The 18191-nt window shown below is 35.6% G+C and overlaps 2 protein-coding genes across 2 annotated transcripts in view; one reads left to right on the top strand and one right to left on the bottom strand.

Annotated features, from left to right (window-relative positions):
* The window catches only part of LOC125779322 (craniofacial development protein 2-like), a 158790-nt gene that overhangs the window by 67979 nt on the left and 72620 nt on the right, over positions 1–18191 (bottom strand). The gene's annotated exons all lie outside the window — the stretch shown is intronic.
* The window catches only part of LOC125779310 (uncharacterized), a 45826-nt gene that overhangs the window by 20210 nt on the left and 7425 nt on the right, over positions 1–18191 (top strand). Inside the window, exon 1 of the mRNA XM_049460584.1 lies at positions 1–18191. This exon is cut by the window's left edge and continues 20210 nt beyond it. Within this exon, the coding sequence (XP_049316541.1) occupies positions 7267–8682 (1416 nt within the window). The 5' untranslated portion in view covers positions 1–7266 and the 3' untranslated portion in view covers positions 8683–18191.

Raw genomic sequence — 18191 nt, 5'->3', positions numbered from 1 at the left:
AAGCGGTATCCCAGAGATTTGATTTCCGAGACAATTAATGAAAAAAATGGTTACCCATGGTATCGCCGACGCTCAACAGATGATAATGGCAAATCAATAAATCTACGAGTCAATAATCTAGATATTACAGTTCATAATAGGTGGGTTGTCCCCTTTTCGCCAATACTATCAAAAGCATTCAAATCTCATATCAATGTAGAATATTGCAATTCTGCTAAATCGATTAAATATATCTGCAAGTATGTAAATAAAGGCAGCGACATGGCTGTGTTTGGTGTTGCAGAGAACCGAAATGATGAAATAACACAATATGAAATGGGAAGGTATATCCGTAGCAATAAGGCAGTTTGGAGAATATTATCGTTCCCAATTCATGATCGAAATCCGACAGTTATTCATTTGCCAGTACATTTGCAAAAGGAACAACGTGTATATATCACAGTTGATACTGCACAGCAATTTGTAGAGCGACCACCATCAATTGTTTCGAATTGTGTCAAAATGATCAATTTGCTAAAACATTGCTTTATTCACAAGTACCAGCATATTACACTTGGAATGCATCTGGAAAGAAATGGAACAGACGTAAGCAAGGAAGACCAGTTCAAGGTTATGCTGGCATTTTTGAAAGTGATGTCATTGGACGTCTTTATACAGTGCATCCCAGTCATGCTGAATGTTTTTATTTGCGTCTATTATTGATTCATGTTCGTGGGCCTACATCTTTTTTGAGTTTGAAAAGAGGTAACGGTGTCACACTTTTCGTCAAGCATGTCAGGAATTGCATTTACTGGAAGATGATAATCACTGGGATGCAACACTTAGGAATGCATCAGCAACAGGTTCTCCTCATCAAATAGGAACATTATTTGCTATTATTATTGCAACATGTTTTCCATCTGATCCACTGCAATTATGGGAAAATTTTAAGGATTTTATGTCCGAAGACATTTTGCTTCGAATGAGCCGAATTGCAGAAAAGAACTATTTAATTATTACACTTGAAATGTTTAATGAGGCATTGATTATCATTGAAGATATTTGTCTGGTAATAGCAAATAAAGCATTGACACAATTGGGTTTGGCAGCTCCAAATTGACCAATGCATGATGCATCCAATCAAGAAATAAACCCTGAAAAACAATATGATTTGAATGAGTTGACCACATTTATATACTTGAATTTTCGTAAATTGAATCCAGAACCATAATGGAATCAGTACGAAACGAAACTGGAGGGATGTTTTTTTTAGACGCTCCAGGAGTAACTGGCAAAACATTTCTGATTTCCTTGCTATTAGCGACTATAAGATCACTGAGTAATGTAGCATTGGCACTTGCATCATCTGGAATAGCAGCGACGTTATTAGATGGTGGTCGGACAGCCCATTCTGCACTTAAATTACCACTGAATATGAATGTAAATGAAAATCCCACCTGTAATGTTTCCAAAAATTCAGGAATAGACAAAGTCTGCAACAATGCAAATTAAAAGTGTGGAATGAATGTAGAATGGCCCATAAGAAATCAGTGGAAGCGTTATACAGGACATTGCAAGACTTGCGTAGTAATGATCAATGATATTTGGTGGCACTTTGATTCTGTTGGCTGGTGATTTTCGTCAGACATTGCCTGTGATTCCCCGTTCAACACCAGCAGATGAATTAAAAGCATGTTTAAAGTCATCTTATTTATGGAGGCATGTAAAAATACTCAATTTGACTACAAATGTGCGAGTACAAATTCAAAACGATCCATCGGCCGACACATTTTCAAGGCAACTGTTGGCAATAGGCAATGGTCAACTTGCTGTTGATCATGAAACTGGCTTAATTATTTTACCAGATAACTTTTGTAATATTGCACCAACAAAAGAAGAATTGCTGTCAAGTGTTTTTCCAAATATTGCAGAAAATTATCGCAATCATAATTGGTTGGCTGAAAGAGCTATACTGGCCGCTAAGAATAAAGACGTTGGTCAAACGAATGCAGACATTTTAACCCATGTTCCTGGCGTGGTTGTAACATATCAATCAGTTGGCACGGTTACGGGCTGTTAATTATCCGACAGAATTTTTGAATTCATTGGATTTACCCGGATTTCCACCTCATCGTTTACAATTGAAAGTGGGAGCTCCCATTATTATGCTTCGAAATATAAATCAACCACGATTATGCAATGGGACAAGATTAGCGGTTAAAAAGGTTATGAACAATTTGATCGAAGCAACAATTTTAAAGGGGAAGTTTAAAGGTGAAGATGTATTGATTCCACGAATTCCAATGATTCCATCAGATTTACCTTTTGAATTCAAAAGACTACAGTTTATAGTACGTCTGCATTTGCTATTACAATAAATAAAGCGCAAGGGCAATCGTTGGAATTCTGTGGAATTGATTTAGAATATCCTTGCTTTTCACACGGCCAGTTATATGTTTCGTGCTCACGTGTTGGCAAGCCTTCAGTTCTCTTTATTTACACAACAATTCATGGCAAAACCAAAAATGTTTCTACGAAAGAGCTCTAAGATAGTTTAAGTGATACATACTCTCAGATTGTAAGAAACTAGAATTAAAAGTTGAATAATAGGCAACAAAACCAACTTTATTAAAAACAAGTGTGTTTCTTTTCTTATTTTGTTTTGCCGTGCGAAGCAGGCACCGGCCCCGCTAGTAAATTATAAAAAAATAACTAAAATTATTAAAAGAAAATTAGCCAGAATGTTGCTTTAAAATTTATGCGCTCTAGGCATTGCTTCACTTGCTATAGGGACGGCCGTTCAAGAGATTCCCTCAGTCTAGGTGCTGACTTCGCTGCCAGTTGCTTTCAAAACAACTGTTGGCAGTAAGTGTAAAAATATATTTAGTGCCTGGCTCGGCGTTGAGAGCTTTACTGATTAGTCTAAGTACCTTGCCTTATCTTCTACTGCTAGCCTGGTATCATTTCATAATGACGGCATAATTTCTGGAATTATGTGTTTCTTAGTGAACAATACTAGCTCTGCTAGAATTTAAGCTTAGTCCTCACAATACGGGTCATCAACTTATGCCATTTAGTATTATCTGCATAAGATAAGTGAGGGTATTCGGAAATTTACTTCTAATCGGAAGTGCCACACCATCAGCGTAGGCCACAACCTCTCTTTTCTAAATCTAGCAACATTTTATTCATTATTAAGATCCAGAGACTTTGAGATTACGTTCCATCTTGAGGTGTACCTCTTCGGACAGTTCTCTTCATCTATGAAATTATTTTCCGGTCTCCTGTCGGTTTTTACCTACGTATTACCTTTGTTGTATAACAAAAGCCTAGCAAGTAGTAAATACATTAGTTAAAGAGCAGCTCACCCCTTTCGTTGATGTCTGTGTTGCCCATTGTGTTGTGTGCATTGGATTTACTTCCAAGTATAGTAAAACACATGGATTCTTTGCTGTTATGTACCATCTCCTTTACCAACTGCTATGGTGCAGCCGGGATCTTGCGTATCGATAGCTATCAGCGTGGCTCCGGGGTAAACTTTTCCAACCGTACGACCTTACTTATAAGTATGAGTTACTGTTACTTAAATAAAGCCATTTGTAGGGTAGGGTTTTTCCAGTTACGGAGTCTTCGGGTTACATTTATCTGGAATAGCAGCTTTATTTCCTTTCGCTACACCACTTCGCACATTCACCGATTTTACACATTTCACTGAGTAAGGTCAAATCGATCTGCTTATCAAGGACTGACTATTTTAATAGACCATATGCTGCTTGACAGTTGTTGAAGTTTAGTTGTAAAAATCACATATTTATTGTAGGGTTTTTGCTACCTTTTTCTATAACAGGCATATGAGGCTGGCGATTTCAGTAGTACCTGCTTTCAAGCAAATCAAGCATTCTGGTCTACTGGGTCAGTCCTTAGCCTGATGATCACTCTCACCACATCTTCTATACAATTTAATTTAATCCTAGTCCTTGCATTTATGAGGGTCTTCTGGGTCACTATTATAATGCTGGCTAGGTAATGCGAGTCGGCACATTGATGAACTGCTTAATTGCAGCAGAATATCAGCGCCTTGGATTTAATGAATTTTGGTAACCCACTTTTCGAATTCACTGAAGATGGAGTCGGACTTAAACTTTTTAAGAATCTCAGAATAGACTTCCTTTCAATTTTTAGAAAATAAAATTGTCTGAGGTTAAGTTTTTAGGGGTTTTGTGGTTTTTAGTTTGAATTTCCTAGGAGTTATTCCCTTGACAGTCTGTAGTTGATCGCTTAGTGCGTTGTTTACTCTTTAAATTCAGCTAGTGCTTGTTTTTGTAGTCTTATCTTTGATATTTCGCTTGGCTGACCAGTGAGGTCGGTTTTAGCATCGCTATGGGTTACCAGAGAATTAACTATGATGATGTTATCAGTTGGTCGCGTGGTTTTATCTGTTGTTCATACGTTAAGCAATTGATGTAACGGTGTTAAGCGATTGGATGTTTGGTGTTAATACCAGTAGACCTGGTAATTGGGTAATTTCGTTGCTCCGTTGCTCTCAACTTGGTGGCGGTTATGATAATTTTTGTTTTCGTTTAGGAAACAATAATCCCCTAAGTGTATTATTACACGAGGCGACAAAAGTTGCTAATTCTCGGGCGATTCTCTTTTGCTGTCGCCCATTACCTTCACACGAGCAACTTGTGTTGCGCAACTCTGTTCGAGTTTTTTTCTCATTCTCTTTCACTTTACTTTAACCCATTGTCTACTCTTTACTTTAACCCATTGTCGTTTCTTTTTCCTTATGGGTACTTGGGCCACTCTATCACATATATTAATCAGTTCTGACAATTAAGAAATACATTTTATTTATAATTCAAAATTAAAACAAAGATTATATGACAGACTTTCGCATACATATGTCACCCTTTTCACTATCGTCTGAATCAATTTGTATGGCTTTCTCCATACATTTCATAATATCTTTAATTAATTCGATTTTTTCGTCATACTCCATTTTCTAAAATATTTATATTATATTATGTATATCTGTATACATATTTGCAAATTACTTGCCAAAAGATGAAATTAAATTTTTTAAATATATTTCAAATATTAATTAAAAAAAAAATATACGCAAATGCAACTATGTACTACGAAAGAAAGAACACGAATGCCGAAAAACGTCGCAGCGAACTGCTACGAATGAGAACACAAAGCGAGTTGCTGAACACTGGAAACTCGGCGCGATTCTCCTCTCCTCGTCGCCCCCTCGCCTATAAACCAAGATTTGCGAGACAAAAGTTGCTGCGTGTAATAAGCCACTAACTCTGTTGTTGAGCAGAGATTCCTCAGACATTTCTCTTAAAGTGAATTGTGGATGTTAAGAGGTTCAAACCTACCTAAAAGAGGGAGACGGCAATACGCGTATTTGAGAGTGTGCTATTTTCGTATTCCCCCTTCTGCGGCCTTCGCCCTTAATTAATACAAATTTCAAAGTAGAAAATAACACTTACTGCTTCTTCGATTTAACTGTAGATTGTTAAAGTAAAGGTTTGGTGGTTGTGTGTATTCTCTGCGTTCTTGCGCACTCAGACTCATCATAAATCCCAACGTTGATCTTCTAGAGCTGCTGTCAACACGTGGTGTTTATACCCTCATTGGTTTCCTAGGAAGAAAAACACTTAATCTGTTCACTTGTACGTTATGTTGTGCATTTGTAAAATTTCTTCACCACTGTTCGCACAGAGAGCTAAATATAAATATAATATTTTTACTATCAATTTTTTTGTTAGTTATTTGTTAATTTTAGAAGAGTATAGAAAAAAATTAAAAACTAAAAAAAGTAAAAAAATTCAAAAATTATGAGCTGATGAAGTGGGGGGTCTCTAAAAATTTCCACGTGACCATACCCATGATTTCAACCCTCCTAGTTATCTGAAACCAAAAAAAAAAAAGATTAGTAATCTAGAATAATGTCGTAATGGCCGGAACTACGGAAAAGTGGGAAAAAAGTTTTTTCACAAAATGGCGACTGCCTAAAAAAAAGTTTTTTTTGGATCATTTTTTCTGACTATTTCGAATTTTTTAAAACTAATAAAAACAAAAATTTGGGGATGGGTCTAGTTCCAACCATAGACAAGCCTATAAAGAAGACTCTATAAAAATTTCAAGTAAATCGGTCCTGTAGAACCTGAGAAGTCGTGGGTATCGTTCCGAAAAAGTCAGTTTTGAGAAAAACGCGTTTAAAGTTTCGCGTAAAGTTTTTTGTTCGATTAGTTCCGGCCGAACCAGTATGGATGCCGGGCCAGAAAAATGCCTATATCTCCGAAAATAATTTGAATTTTGAAAAATCCTCTTGTACACATATTCTTGAATAGTTAAACTTTGAAAATATAAAAAAAAAATCGATTTTGTCTTAATTTCTAGACCAGAATACCTCCTGAAGGTATGTTCATAAAGATATGAACATGAAAGTTTTGTAACCTTAAGATAGAATTATATATACAAAATTATATTTTTGACACAACTACATTAATACATAAAAATATACATGTAAACAATAAATTAAATAAAAAGTATATACAGTCCACTAAATGTCAAGTGCAATGGTAAGCAACAAAATTGTAATATGAGACTTGCTCATAAAAATGTGAAAATCATTGCACATAAAAGAAAACTCATAAATTAGAGTATACATAATACTAATATTAAAATACAAAATATACATACTCGAAATATTAATGCACACAAGCAACAGATAAGAAAGTATCAAGCGTGTGTACGTATGTGTATAAGTGCGTTAGATGCACTAATCTAAAAAAACTATAAAATATCAATGCGTTGGTATCTCAAAAATGCAATAAAAATATAATACATATTTACACATGTGTATGCACACTAAGCATACACACATATACATATATACATAGTTAAGAAATTAGAATTAAGAAATGTATTGAGTGAAGAAATTTTAATAAAGAAAATCAGAGTCAAAAGTGAACTCTCACAGTACAGACTTAAGCAAAGACTGTTTTTTCTGTACATTTGGTCCTTCGATCCTCTTTTTGAAAAAGAATCGAGCAAGTGCAAGTACTAGAAGCCTCTTAAACGAAAAAGAGCATTACTTAGCCAAGTAAAAATAAATGTAAGCCGGAATAGCAAAGACTACCCGCATTTATAAAAATTACTTTTAGTAAAAGTTAAAAAAATTTTTAAAAGCGTCCTTGTGGCTATAACAACAAGAACAGTGCAAAAAAAAAATATATATGTATATACAAAACCATCTATAAAAAAGCAAATATGAAGAATTTGCTAACACGACAGAAGGAGTTGGGAGATCTAGCTGCGTTGGAGGAGCAGAAAATCCTGAGCGGAAAAATAAGAAAGGCTTCATGTCTGGAATATATGGATCATATTCAGACTGTTATGAAAGAGTTTACTGCAAATCATAATAATATAATGGTTAAGAAGAGTCAAGAAGCTGAGGAATACATTGCGAAGAACTACTTCGAGCATGTAATGCAAACAATGGAGAATTCTATTCAGAATTTAAGAATTCAAAGTACTGCCGAAGGTGTTTCAGCAGTGAGCAGCATGTGGCAAATAGAATCTACGCCACAAACTATTCAGGTCGCACCACCTGAAGCCGCGTCTGGCGTTGAAAGAAAATATCAACGTCGAGCAAAAATGCTCAAAAGCACGATGGATGAAATACGAAGAAATGCATTGGATTTTCTCGAGCAAATGAGAGAATTCAAAACCAAGCTTCAAATACAATTTGAAAATGTTGAAGAATCATATTTTGAAACTCAAAATATCAAATTAGTTGAAACAACTGAAGAATCTATTGAGGAACAAATAGATGTATTTCGTCAAGAATACAAAATCATCATCGAAAGGATAACGGAGAAATTAAATAATTATAATTCACCACAAACAATGTATTCCAATATAAAACTGCAGGAAATTAAAATTCCGATGTTTTACGGTGAAATGAAACAATGGTCGTCATTCCACGATCTTTTTAAAAGTTTGGTGCATGATTCGAAGCACTTTACAGAAGTGGAAAAGATGTTCCGATTGAAGACATCATTAGGTGGAGAAGCTGGTAGATTAATTCAACATCTACCAGTAACAGCAACAAATTATGAAGCTGCTTGGCAAATTCTCAAGGAAAGGTATGAGAATAGAAGGCTACAATTTACAGCACAAGTAGACAGACTACTTGATCAACCGACAGCAAATGGAGAAAGTGCACAAAGCATGAAGCAGCTGTTAGATACCACCAAAGAATGCATTTATGCTTTAAAAGGGCTAAATCTAAATTTAAATGACGAACAAGCCATCATAGCTCGGATAGTGGTTCGAAAACTAGACAAAGAAAGTCTACGTTTATACGAGCAAAACGTAAAAAAAAGTAGGGATATACAAAGCCTAGATGACGTCTTCAGTTTTCTGGAACAGCAATATCAAGCTCTAGATGCAATACGCGACAGAAAACCAACTAAATGGAACAATCAAAAGCAGCCACAGCGAACACCTACATTTTATACAGCGGCACAAAATAATTGTGTATACTGCAAGGTTCCTGGGCATCAAATTGGTGAATGCAGAAAGTTTCAGACATTGACTACGATGAATCGAAGAAGATTCATAACAAACAACAAGTTATGCTACATTTGCCGTGATCACGTATATGAAGGAAAATGTAAGTGAAATAAGTGTGAAAGAAATCATCATAATTTATTGCACTTCAATGAATTCCAAAAAGGAAAAGGAGGAAGTGAAGAAAATGTCACAAAAACATCTTCCCCAATGATGACGAAACATTCGGAAATGGCGATACTCCTAGCAACAGCACAGATAATGGTGAAGGCAGCAAATGGAGAGTATGTGACATTGCGAGCTCTAATCGATCAAGGATCCCAAAAACTACTATTTCCGAAGAAGCATCTCAATACTTCATTTACCAAGAAGAAGAGAAGTAACTGAACTACAAGGTTTAGGAAATACCTCAGTGGGAGTGTCCAAATTTAAAATCAACATTAAAATCAAGCCGAGATTCCTAAGCAACGAGGCGTACAATGTCGAAGCACTAATTTTGCCGAAAATAGCGAGTGCTCAACCAGACAAAACGTTTAAATGGGATGTAGAACAATTGAAAAACTACACTTTAGCTGATCCCAATTTCAATAAATCAGATCGAATCGATATTGTCATTGGAAGTGACATATATGCCGACATACTAGAAGAAGGTATATTTAAAAAGGATCGAATACTAGGTCAAGCTACGAAATTGGGCTGGATATTGTCGGGAGTTTTACAACAACCGAGAAAAAACAATACAATTTTAGCAGCGGTTACTACAACATTGGAGAAGTTTTGGGAAATAGAAGACACTAAAACTCCAGCAGATACAGCAGATGATGATGAATACCTAAGAATTTTTGAAAAAACAACTGTAAGAAATGGAAATAATCGATTTGTCGTCAATCTACCTTTTAAACAAGAAAAAGAATTGGGCGATTCTCGCAAACAAGCTATGGCGAGGTTTCTTAATCTTGAGAAAAGGTTCGCTACAAATAACGAGTTAAAACAACAATATGTGCAATTTATGAAAGAATATTCAGAAATGGGCCACATGGAAAAAGCAAGTGAAAATAAATGCGGAAAATACTATTTGCCACATCAAGCAGTGATTCGAGAAGATAGTAGAACGACTAAACTACGAGTAGTTTTCGATGCGTCTGCAAAAACTACAAATGGAAGTAGTTTAAATGACATCCTCTTCATAGGACCGAGACTTCAATTTTTATTTATACAGAAACTTTGGTTGATGAAACTCAACTGGGACGAGTTTCTTGACGAGAATTTAACAAAAGAATGGCAAGAGTTTATGCAGCATATACCAGAGATAAAACAAATAAAAATTCCTAGATGGTTTGAAACTAAAAACAACTTTAAATTTGAACTACATGGATTCGCAGATGCTTCAGAGAAAGCTAATGCAGCAGTTGTATATACTAAAGTTGGATCAGTTATAACAATTGTTGCTGGTAAAACTAAAGTGAATCTAATTAAAAATAAGGAAACGTTACCAAAACTGGAACTATGCGCGGCTCACCTACTTGCTAAATTGCTGCAAAGGCTAAAAACAGTCATCAACAGAGAAATGAAAATATTTGCTTGGAGCGATTCAACTATAACGTTAGCATGGATAAATAATTGCCAAAGTAAAGACAGATTTATTAGAACACGAATAGAAGAAATCAAATTACTTGTTTCCAATGCGAAATGGCAACACGTTGGAACAAAGGACAATCCAGCTGATGTAGCAACCAGAGGGGTACTGGCGAACAAACTAATAGAACACGATCTATGGTGGAAGGGACCAAAATGGTTGCGAGAAGAGGAACATCATTGGCCAATAAAGAAGATTATTCAAATCGATGCAACGTATGTGACAACCTCAGAGGAATTACATTTCTTGGATAAGGTAATACTTAAATATTCTAGTTTAAGCAAATTAATAAGGGTAGTAGCTTATATTTTGCGATTTGTAAAAAGAATAAGAGGGAAAAAATGCCCTGAATACTTAGTTAAATCTGAAATGAAGGAAGCTGAAGAAATGTTAATAAGATATCAGCAAAAATTACAATTTAGAGAGGAAATTCAGAGTTTAGAAATAAAAAAAGAAATTAATCATAAAAGTAGCATTGCAAGCTTAAATCCAATTTTGGATAATAAGGGAATCCTTCGTGTAGGAGGTAGATTGGGTAATTCAAATCTGCAATTTAATCAAAAGCACCCAATAATATTAAATAAGTCACATTTGTCATCATTGATAATTGAAAATATTCATAAAATAACTTTACATGGAGGAAACAAGTTAATGGAATCAATGATTAGAAGGAATTACTGGATTGTTGGATTGAAGAATTCTATAAAAAAAACAATTCGAACTTGTAGTAGATGCGTACGTTACCGCAAAGAAGTAGCAAAACAATTAATGGGAAATCTTCCAGAATTCCGAGTATCTATGTCAATTCCATTTACACACGTTGGTATAGACTATGCAGGACCGATTCATATGAAATGTTCAAAAGGACGAGGACAAAAAACATTTAAAGGATATATAGCTGTATTTGTTTGTATGGCAACAAAAGCTATTCATTTAGAAGCAGTAAGTGATTTAACAACCGAAGTGTTCCTAGCTGCTTTGAAAAGATTTTTTGCTAGAAGAGGTAAACGTCAACATATATATTCGGACAATGGAACAAATTTTGTCGGAGCTTGTAGAAGATTAGACCGAGATTTTAAAATGGCAATCAAAAATAATTCAGCCGTAGCTCCCATATTAGAAGCAGATAAAATTCAATGGCATTTCGGGCCCCCGGCAGCTCCTCACTTCGGAGGAATTTGGGAGGCAGGAGTGAAGTCGGTGAAATATCATTTAAAAATAATGATAGGCGAAACTAAATTGACATTTGAAGAACTGATTACTTTACTATCACAGATTGAAGCAGTACTGAATACACGACCTTTATGTGCGATAGATAGTGAAAGCGATATAGACGTTTTAACGCCTGGCCATTTTTTAATAGGATGTCCAATAATAGATTGTCCTGAAGCAATTAATGATAACCAAATAGGTTTATTAGATAGATGGAAATTAATACAAAAACTTAAAAAAGACTTTTGGAAACGATGGAAAGCGAATATGTTGTAATGTTGCAACAACGCATGAAGTGGAAAACCAAACAAGCTAATCTCGTACAAGGACAAATAGTTATTATTAAAGATGAAGAAACTCATCCAGCCAAATGGCCATTAGGAAAAATTATTGAAACTCTTCCGGGAAAGGATGGAAATATAAGAGTTGTAACTCTAAAATTACAAAATGGCATACTTAAACGGCCCGTTCACAAATTATGCCCACTGGAGGTAACAAACAGCAGTAGAGCAGAGGAAGCAAATTATGTGACAAGTTTGCTGACTTCGAGAATAACAAAAAATACTGCAACCTCAGAACGACCGAGTAAATCAAGCAAATTGATGATGTGGTTCTTAACGATACTCATGCTAGCAACACAAACTAAGTCATTATACATTAATGATACATCTAAATCAGGAGCTTCAGTGACTAAACTAAAAAATAATACAGCAATATATTTGGAACCGATTAGTAAAATGGACATAATAAATTCAAAATGGAATTTAATAGTCTATTACGAATTAGGTACTTATTATGATCGGATGCATAAAATACAAGAATTTATTAACAGACTTGAAAATCAATGCAAAATATTGACCTATTACGAAGATGCCTGCATAATGATTACTGCAACTTTAAATGACAAATATAATAGTCTTAAAGCAAATAATGAATTGTTTATGAAAAAACAAAATAGAAAAAAGCGAGCACCATTCGAATTCGTTGGTTCAATTTACCATATATTATTCGGAATTATGGATGCTGATGACCGAGAAAATATGGAATCAAATATTAGAAATATTTTCGACAACCAAAAAGATATAGTAAAATTGTTTAAAAGGCAGACATCGGTAGTTGATTCTACCATAAATATATTAAAAAAGACAACAGATGAAGTTAACCGTAATTTTGAGAAAATGAATCAACAACTTAATAAATTTTATAACGAACTAATGTGGGATTAGCCTCCTCAACATCGCATATAAGGTTCTATCGAGCGTATTGTGTGAAAGATTAAAGCCCACCGTCAACAAGCTGATTGGACCTTATCAGTGTGGCTTCAGACCTGGTAAATCAACAACCGACCAGATATTCACCATGCGCCAAATCTTGGAAAAGACCCGTGAAAGGAGAATCGACACACACCACCTCTTCGTCGATTTCAAAGCTGCTTTCGACAGCACGAAAAGGAGCTGCCTTTATGCCGCGATGTCTGAATTTGGTATCCCCGCAAAACTGATACGGCTGTGTAAACTGACGTTGAGCGGCACCAAAAGCTCCGTCAGGATCGGGAAGAACCTCTCCGAGCCGTTCGATACCAAACGAGGTTTCAGACAAGGCGACTCCCTATCGTGCGACTTTTTCAATCTGCTGCTGGAGAAAATAGTTCTAGCTGCAGAACTTAATCGAGCAGGTACAATTTTCTATAAGAGTGTACAGCTGCTGGCGTATGCCGATGATATTGATATCATCGGCCTCAACACCCGCGCCGTTAGTTCTGCTTTCTCCAGGCTGGACAAGGAAGCAAAACGAATGGGTCTGGCAGTGAACGAGGGCAAGACGAAATATCTCCTGTCATCAAACAAACAGTCGTCGCACTCGCGACTTGGCTCCCACGTCACTGTTGACAGTCATAACTTTGAAGTTGTAGATAATTTCGTCTATCTTGGAACCAGCGTAAACACCACCAACAATGTCAGCCTAGAAATCCAACGCAGGATAACTCTTGCCAACAGGTGCTACTTCGGACTGAGTAGGCAATTGAGAAGCAAAGTCCTCTCTCGACAGACAAAAACCAAACTCTATAAGTCTCTCATAATTCCCGTCCTGCTATATGGTGCAGAGGCTTGGACGATGTCAACAGCGGATGAGTCGACGTTGCGAGTTTTCGAGAGAAAAATTCTGCGAAAGATTTATGGTCCTTTGTGCGTTGGCCACGTGAATATCGCATTCGATGGAACGATGAGCTGTACGAGATATACGACGACATTGACATAGTTCAGCGAATTAAAAGACAGCGGCTACGCTGGCTAAGTCATGTTGTCCGGATGGACGAAAACACTCCAGCTCTGAAAGTATTCGACGCAGTACCCGCCGGGGGAAGCAGAGGAAGAGGAAGACCTCCACTCCGTTGGAAGGACCAAGTGGAGAAGGACCTGGCTTCGCTTGGAATATCCAATTGGCGCCACGTAGCGAAAAGAAGAAACGACTGGCGCGCGGTTGTTAACTCGGCTATAATCGCGTAAGCGGTGTCTACGCCAATTAAGAAGAAGAAGAATAAAAGATCAAAATGCTGAACGAATGACCTTGATGTTTCATATATTAACCATTTCAATAGGAATAGTTATGGACGAATGTGAAGAAATCCAAACTTCAATAATTAATCTCCAAAACTATTAAAGCCTTCGCAACTTAATAAAGAAATTGAATTTATTAGAAACAAACTACCACACAAATTAATACTACCTGGAAGACAATCGGGTAACGAATTAAAAGAAATTTATAAATCGATGACTGCTAAAGGTTTAATTGTTGATTCACGGCTAGTCATAAACCTAGAAATTCCCTTAATATCGTATGAACCGTCAAACGTATATAAATTAAATCCACTTCCAATAAATTACAAAGGGAATATGATTATTCCAGAAATAAAGGCAGAATATTTAATATACAAGTTTGATTTGAATCAATATTCACTTATAAACCAAGTAGATCTAGATAAATGTTCTACTAACTCAGAGAATCATTACCAATGTCCTGGAAATTTAGCTTGGAAATCAGCGACGGATAATTCATGTGAAGTAGCAGCTTTAAAACAATTAGAAAATGAAGCATGTGATTTCAAACCTTCTACAAATACGTTTGGATAAAATTATCTTCTTAATATCGGTGGCTTTAAAAATTATTTAGCAAAGCAATGATATATCTAGAATGTGATAATAATCAACAAATGCATATGGAAATCCCTAGTCAAGGCATTATGACAATAAGAGAAGAATGCACAGTCCGGCATGAAGGAGTAACTGTAACAGCAACTCATCACGTACAATCTTAAATTAAAAAAGAATTGCTATCCTCTTCTTGGGTTAAAGATATTGAAGATATTCCAGAACTACAAATAAAACCTTTTGATTCAACATTAATAAACAATACCAAAGATATCGTACATCTTAAACAACAAATAGAACTCCTCAAAACAGAAAATATAAAATTAAAAAGTATAAATTTTCATCACGTAAGTGGTCACGTTTCGCTAACATTAGTTTTGATAATAGTTAGCATTAATCATTACTATTTTATATATAAGATCCAAATGTGTAACAAGAACTGTGACTGTTCCATTTGAACTTCCAGTTAGACATAGTTAAAAAATATTAATAATAAAATATAATATATAAGTAAAGTTAAGATACAACTTTGGCCCCTGGCAGAATGTTCATAAAGATATGAACATGAAAGTTTTGTAACCTTAAGATAGAATTATATATACAAAATTATATTTTTGACACAACTACATTAATACATAAAAATATACATGTAAACAATAAATTAAATAAAAAGTATCTACAGTCCACTAAATGTCAAGTGCAATGGTAAGCAACAAAATTGTAATATGAGACTTGCTCATAAAAATGTGAAAATCATTGCACATAAAAGAAAACTCATAAATTAGAGTATACATAATACTAATATTAAAATACAAAATATACATACTCGAAATATTAATGCACACAAGCAACAGATAAGAAAGTATCAAGCGTGTGTACGTATGTGTATAAGTGCGTTAGATGCACTAATCTAAAAAAACTATAAAATATCAATGCGTTGGTATCTCAAAAATGCAATAAAAATATAATACATTTTTACACATGTGTATGCACACTAAGCATACACACATATACATATATACATAGTTAAGAAATTAGAATTAAGAAATGTATTGAGGGAAGAAATTTTAATAAAGAAAATCAGAGTCTAAAGTGAACTCTGACTTAAGCAAAGACTGTTTTTTCTGTACAAGGTATGCTAATGAAAAATATACTAAGTATTACTCCTATTTTAGTTTACCCGCTGCCTTTATTTAAATTTCATCGAATTTTTTGATTAAAATTGTCAGTGCATTCAAAAACCAACAGTGGTGCACTTAACAAATAACCAATTTCAAATTTCGAAACCAATATTTTAACTGTTAACGAAAATGATATAATAATTCAACTAACATTGGGTTGTCAAAAAAGTCTTGCGGTATTTTTATTGATTTTTTTTTTTATTGAAATTAAAATGAATTTTTGATGACTCATGCTCAGCTCTTGACCGATGCTACGGCTGCTACTATGCCGGTCTCTTTCGACCAATTCAGCGATTTTATCGCAATTTTTGACGACAGGCCTTCCGGAGCGTGGCGCTCCGGACCTCTACACCAGAACGAAAACGTTGAAACCATCGTTGTGCGGTGGAAATGGAAACTGTATCTATGGACCCGATACAGTTTCCATTTCCTGCACAAATTTTATTGGCGGCTTGAGATGCATTTTTGCCTTTATCGTAGTAGTACTGTAAAATATGCCGTATTTTCTCTTTATTCTGCTCCATGTTTGCGACGCTATAACTCACGAACGACTTAAAAGAAACGACAATCAATCAAACACGTGTTAGCGCGTGAAATGAGCTTTCCAAAAAGGTATAGCATGACCCGATGCGACGAATAAAACTAGAACTACGCGCTTTCAGCGCCATCCAGCGAAATTACCGCAAGACTTTTTTGACAACCCAATATATAATTTAATAGACTTTATTTGATGTAAAGCCACACATCTTCGCAGGATGGAGTTCATTAAACTCATGCTCTTATTAATCGGATTGATTGCCGTTCCACATTCCAGCTTTTATTAGTCCGCATTTTTGCAAAACCATATTAAATGATATCTCCCCACTCATTTTTAAATGGATTCAAATCAAGGAATAGAGCGGTCCAAGCTTTATGACCAATATTGTTGTGTTGGAGAAATCCTTTACGCTCCTCTTATGTTTTTACCCATTTGTGTTTTTGAAAGGCCGATATTTACAAAATTTCTTCCATGCAGCATAGGATTTTCTATCAGTTGGATATAAGTACATACGTATTTGAGCTGGTCCATAATATATTAAAAGATATATAAAGGCTATGTACAATAAGCAGCGCCAAACCAGTTCTGCTGTATACTGAGACATATCGGATCAATTTTTAGGATTATAGATTATTTTTGAAAATGATTTATCCGATCAGTAAAACTTTGAAACTTTTCACGATTTCGACTTTAACTATTTTAACCAAGACTCCTTCATTCGATAAAGAATCTTTTTTTTTGAAGAACTTAACTGACAGATGGCTGCTAATCGGACGTTGAAAAAGCGGCCCTACGTGGATATTTGTAAACCGAAATCTGTTTTTCTTCTTCTTCTTCCTGGTCTTTCCAACGGAGTGGAGGTCCTCCTCTTCCTCTGCTGTCCCCGTCGGATACTGCGTCAAATACTTTCAGAGCTAGAGTGTTTTCGTCCATTCGGACAAAATGACCTAGTCAGGATAGCCGCTGTCTCTTAATTCGCTAAACTATGTCATACAGCTCATCGTTCCATTGAAATGGATTTTCGCTGTGGCCAATGCGCATAGGACTATAAATCTTCCGCAGAACTTTTCTCTTGAAAGCTCGCAACGTCAACTCATCGGATGTTGTCATCGTCCATGCTTCTGCACCATATAGCAGGACGGGAATAATGAGTGACTTATAGATTTTTGTTTTTGTTCGTCGAGAGAGGACTTTATTTCTCAATTGCCTATGTTCATACCAAATGAACACATCCCTGCATTGTCCTCCTAACTCGTCGAAATACGAATTAGAGGACAATGCAAAAAACACCCAACAGCGCCAATATAACAACGAAGAACCCAACAAAACACAATAAAACGAATCACCACAGTGGACGGACACATACAGGCGCCAAAATAAAAGCAGCAGCAATAACAACCACAGCAGCAGCAACAATATCAACAGCATCAGCAGTAACAACAGCAGCAGAATCAATCTCAACGCGGGAAAATTCAACCACATCAGGTTACATATAAATTTATAATTAGATTAAGTATAATCGTAATTAGTTTTGTACACTAACATACAATTATACACATCCACATCCAATTGTACTTATTCACCCATATACATACATACATATATTATATTTACTCAAATATACACACATCCGAATTGTTACCCGATTTCTAATCAGTTTTTATTTTATTTGGCACACCGGCAAACACACGTCGATCACCCCGACATTTTGGTCCTTCGAGCCGGATTGTCCGCCTAATAAAATAAACCCACCCACATCAGCGTTTGGATCAGGATTTTGGATCATCAGGATTTGCACATTTTCACCCACCCAATCAACTATATTTCGAATCAACAGGATTAATATTTACCCACCCAATCAACTACTCAACCACTTTATCATCAAACCCATACGTGGAAAAATT

Source organism: Bactrocera dorsalis, chromosome 6 (assembly GCF_023373825.1).
Source record: "Bactrocera dorsalis isolate Fly_Bdor chromosome 6, ASM2337382v1, whole genome shotgun sequence".
In the NCBI taxonomy this organism is placed as follows: Eukaryota; Metazoa; Arthropoda; class Insecta; order Diptera; family Tephritidae; genus Bactrocera; species Bactrocera dorsalis.
This window is presented reverse-complemented; position numbering and strand designations above follow the sequence as displayed.